Source organism: Condylura cristata, unplaced genomic scaffold (genome assembly GCF_000260355.1).
Source record: "Condylura cristata isolate star-nosed mole 26May11 unplaced genomic scaffold, ConCri1.0 scaffold00004, whole genome shotgun sequence".
In the NCBI taxonomy this organism is placed as follows: domain Eukaryota; kingdom Metazoa; phylum Chordata; class Mammalia; order Eulipotyphla; family Talpidae; genus Condylura; species Condylura cristata.
Genome location: NW_004567105.1, coordinates 32383602 through 32388264, shown reverse-complemented (window position 1 = coordinate 32388264; position 4663 = coordinate 32383602). Strand labels below are relative to the sequence as shown.

Here is a 4663-nt window from a genome sequence, read left to right as displayed (position 1 = left end):
GCCATGTGGTCTCCTCCGGGGCAGGCGGCAGGCGGGAATCGAACTCATGCGGAAGTGGCTTCAGATTCTCAGTACTGTGCTTTAACCCGCTGCGCCACCAGGGAGGGCCATGAGTATACTTTTTTAAAAATTTGTGCCTCTGATTTCTTAAATACCTTTAGTTTTTGAGAATTACAACTAGTGTTGCTTTTTTTTTTTTAAAGATTTATTGATTGATTGATTGATTGAACTGGGGTAAAGACCAAAGGTGAAAGGAGCTGTGAAAGGAATCACCAGAGACAGTGGGGAGCAGAACAGGCAGACTGACTGAGACAGTGGGGAGCAGAACAGGCAGACTGACTGAGTACACTGTTGAGGGGAACAGAAGGCAGGTCAGGAGAGGTCTGCCCAGCCAAGTGCGTCACCTCTGGGGCCAGGGATCAAACTCATGTTGAAGTGGCTTTAGCTTCTTAGTGCTGTGCTTTAAGCTGCTGGGCCACCAGGGAGGGCCCTAGTGTTGCTTTTTTACATGATTCTTACACAAATGTTATGTGGATATTTAAGTAGGAAAATTTTATAGAAGTGGAACCCTTAGGTCTTAAACTATACACAATTACTTCATTACTATTGATAACTGGCTCATTAGAATTTTGTAACCTCTGCCAGGACTGAATATTACCAATCTTTATTATTTTGCCAATGTAGAGAGAGGGTAAAAGCTGCTATAAATTGTTTATTCCGGGATTTGCCTTTCCTTATCTGTTGATTTTTACATTTATTGTAGTTCCTTAAAAATTTATAGTAGTACTCTGGTGTGTATTTAAGTTAAATGTTTCACTTTGTCGTCTTTTCCTCCATGAGAAAGCTTTTATGAAGTCAGATATGTTCACTTGTTGGATTTTGAATTTTATATCCTACTTTGAAAGAACTTTCCTATCCCAAGATTATGCAGATATATTCCAAAGTTCTAGTATATTTTATTCTTACAGCTAGATTTCCATCTAGGATTTTTTCCCCCTTAAATATAAGACTAAGAATAGGTTGTCTTGTATAATAGTTTTCTTACTAATATGTGCCTTTTAAATTATAATGAAAAACTGGTAGTTTTTTTTTTAAAGATTTATTTATTTATGCATGCAAAACTGGAGTACAGGCCAGAGATGCAGGGGTGGTAAAAGGATTCACCAGAGACAGTGGGGAGCAAAACAGGAGGACTGACGAAGTACACTGCTGAGGGGAGCAGTGGGCAGGTCAAGAGAGGTCTACTGCGCCATGTGGTCAACTTTGGGGTGTGGATGGAACTCATGCTGAAGTGGCTTTAGCTTCTTAGTGCTGTGCTTTAACCCGCTGCACTACCAGGGAAGGCCCCAAACTGGTATTTTTTTATTATAAATTTTTAATTTGAATTGTTTAATGTAGTTTGAAGATAATACAGCACATACAAATTTTTTGGAGAAAAGTAATTTTTTATGTTTTTTGAGTTTCTACTTTGAATAACCTGAAAGTAAGCACATCAAAAGGTGTGATCAAAACAGTGATTCAGGGTTACATTTATTGTAGTTTTAAAAAATTTCAGTTATTGGCCCTCCCTGGTGGCGCAGCGGGTTAAAGCACAGCACTGGGAATCTAAAGCCACTTCCGCATGAGTTCGATTCCTGCCTGCCCCGGAGGTGACCACATGGCGTGGCAGATCTCTCCTGACCCGCCCGCTGCTCCCCTCAGCAGTGTACTTCATCGATCTGCCTGTTCTGCTCCCCACTCTGTCTCTGGTGAAGCCTCTCACCGCCCCTGAGCCTCTGGCCTGTACCCCAGTTCTGTATGCACAAATAAATAAATCTTAAAAAAAAAAAATTATTAAATAATCAGGTGGAAATAGGCAGTTTTCTTAAGTCTAGTTTTGAGAAATAGATACCAAACTGGATGCTGTCATATTGAAAATTAGACAAAGTACTGGAGTATATTAAAAGAGGTGCAGAGGTACCAAACCATTTAGGGGTGTCAGACAGTAAGGTACTTGAACTTTGTTAGATAAATGTGGCAACATTTAGCACTGTTTAGTGCATAGTAAAAGCTCAGTAAATGTTTGGCAGATAGTGAAATGTGTCAGCCAAGAAGTAGCATGATACAGTAGGAAGAAAACAGTGGATAGGAGTTGAAATTTCAGGTTTCTTATTTATCCTTGTCAGTTTGGGCTAACTAAGTTCTAGCTTTCAGGAACCTATTTGTAGAGAGAAAGGACTGGTAAAAGGACCCACCCTAAAGATTTATTCTTTCCTCTTGGAGTCTAATTTAGCTCACTGTAGGTTCATTGGAGTATTGTATTTAGAAGGCTGTGGGCAGAAGATAGAAATAGCTGGAGAAAAAAATTTCCACTGCCTTGGTATGGTACTGTTCTGAATGAAACAGATGACACATAAGGATTCTGTGATGATTTGCTTGATAATTAAATTTCAATATTTCCCTCCCAAAACCTTTACCATTTGTGAAAATCATTTTACATAGTCTGTTACACATAGTAAAACCTTTATGACTTCTAACCTAGTGGGGTTTTAAACTTCATGTCTACTAACTTTATTGAAATTTTGTATGGACATGTTTGCTGTTGTGCTTATAATTTAACTTTTAAAGTGTAATACCAATTCTTTGTTCTTTATAGGTTAGACCAAAGCCATTGCTTCTGAAGTTGTTAAAGTCTGTTGGTGCACAAAAAGATACTTACACTATGAAGGAGGTAAGGTGAACTAGAAGTTAAAGAGATAGCTGATGCCTTACTAGTTACATATAGTCATGGGAGAAATTGGCCATATACAATTGTGATAATTGTATTTTCTTAATAATTTAATAGATTTAGTGGCATATCTAATGTAATTTTGAAGTAGTGAATTTTGGTAACTTGAGATATTTACACTGAGCATAGTGTAACTTCATATTGCATATAAGAACACTTATTTACTGGTGACAAAATCAGGTGTTGCTGGTAAAATGTGATTTGTTGCCTGTATTTGTAATTGAAGGAAAAGCTAAATTTCAGTTAAAGTTAGTGAAGATAAAGAATGTCTTTTTCCATCCAAATTAGTGGACCCCCCTAAATTCTATCCAAGGACTTTTTGGGCATCCATGGATCTCAGGTATGCTAGAGGTAGATGAGTACAGTATACTCATTTTTCTAGGATAAAGGTGAGCTGATTCATGAACATATGTTCTGTTTAATGGATACATTTCAGTGTATAATTCTCAAGTTTTAAATTTGTGTACAGAAACATGACTTTCAGTGAGAGATCTTAGGTAAGATTTCAATATGAATGAAATGTGCCTATCACCCATCTCTCCCACTGAGTTACTGAGTTTAGAATGCTTGCAATACCAACAAGTTTTAGCTGTATCAGTATAGTGAGAAGAGATTCCAGACATTTTTCCTTTTCAACCACACTTTAATAAACTTCCTTGAGGGATGTTTGGTAGAAGTTCAGATTCTCTCTCCTTTTCCATTTTCTCTTTCTCCATTTCCATCTTTCCAGTTGGTACTTGTATAGTATTATTTCTTTACATCTGAAGCCTGCATAGCCATATAAAGTCTATAGAAAGTGTTTGCAGTAATGTGTCGAGTTAAATGATTTTAGGATTGTTAACTTGAGTTTTGACATTTTTATATAATGAGTTAAGGAAATGAAAATATGTATTTGATATTAGATAAAGGAGAAAAGACCATCAAGAAGACTAAGAATGTTTATGCTAGATGGTGACAGACAGTAATGTATATGTTGTATGATACAGTCATAGGATCTTTGTTCTAGTAATGAAAGCTAGTATGGGGAGGTAGAGAGAACCTTACGTTAGGTGTTTAGAAAACATGGGTCAGTTTCCTTGTTTGTAATCTATGAAATGTCAGAAGAATGAAAACAATACTTGTAAAATAAATTGTGAGCTGTAAAACACCAGACATAATTAGGTGGTAGCTAATAGGCTTATATGTGGATTTCTTGAAATGTATTGCTGCCTACTTTATCTTAATGGAGGACATAGAAGATCGTTTATATGCATGATTCAGGGTTTTTTTTTTTTTTTTAAGATTTATTTATTTATGGATACAGAACTGGGTACAGGCCAGAGGTTCAGGGACGGTGAGAGGGTTCACCACACACGGAGCGGGGAGCACAACAGGCAGATCGACCGAAGTACACTGCTGAGGGGAGCAGCTGCGGGCCAGGAGAGGTCTGCCACACCTTGTGGATCACCTCTGGGGCAGGCGGGGATTGAATTGATGCAGAAGTGGCTTTAGAAGTGGCTTTAGCTTCTTAGTGCAGTGCTTTAACCCGCTGCGCCACCAGGGAGGCCCCGAGGGTGATTTTTTATTGTTGTTGGATAGATTTTATTTTGGTATCTTGAAGCACTTACTTCATATTTATTGAAATCTCCCAAACTGTTGTATGGATATAATTGGTCATTTTCCTGTCTGTCTTATCTGTAATGATGTCAGAGGCTATTGAGGTGCGTGGTGTTTGAACTGTTTACTAAATGGCTTCAGGTCGCTGTTGTATTTGTTTTTGATTCTGCTGCTTTTTTTTTTTTTAAGATGAGTTATTTTTTTATTTTTTTAATTATTACAAAAGTTTATTTTTACATCATTTTGCACATTTTTTTTCCCATCTCGATTGTAATCCCCGCGGGTTTCCCATCACCAAAT

General features: G+C 37.5%; 1 protein-coding gene across 2 annotated transcripts in view; it reads left to right on the top strand.

Moving 5' to 3' along the window:
• MDM2 (MDM2 proto-oncogene, E3 ubiquitin protein ligase) overlaps nucleotides 1-4663 on the top strand; it is a 25094-nt gene that overhangs the window by 2410 nt on the left and 18021 nt on the right. For both annotated transcript variants that reach the window (XM_012720533.1, XM_012720532.1), the window contains exon 3: nucleotides 2636-2710. In XM_012720533.1, the coding sequence (XP_012575987.1) occupies nucleotides 2636-2710 (75 nt within the window). The remainder of the gene's footprint in view (nucleotides 1-2635; nucleotides 2711-4663) is intronic.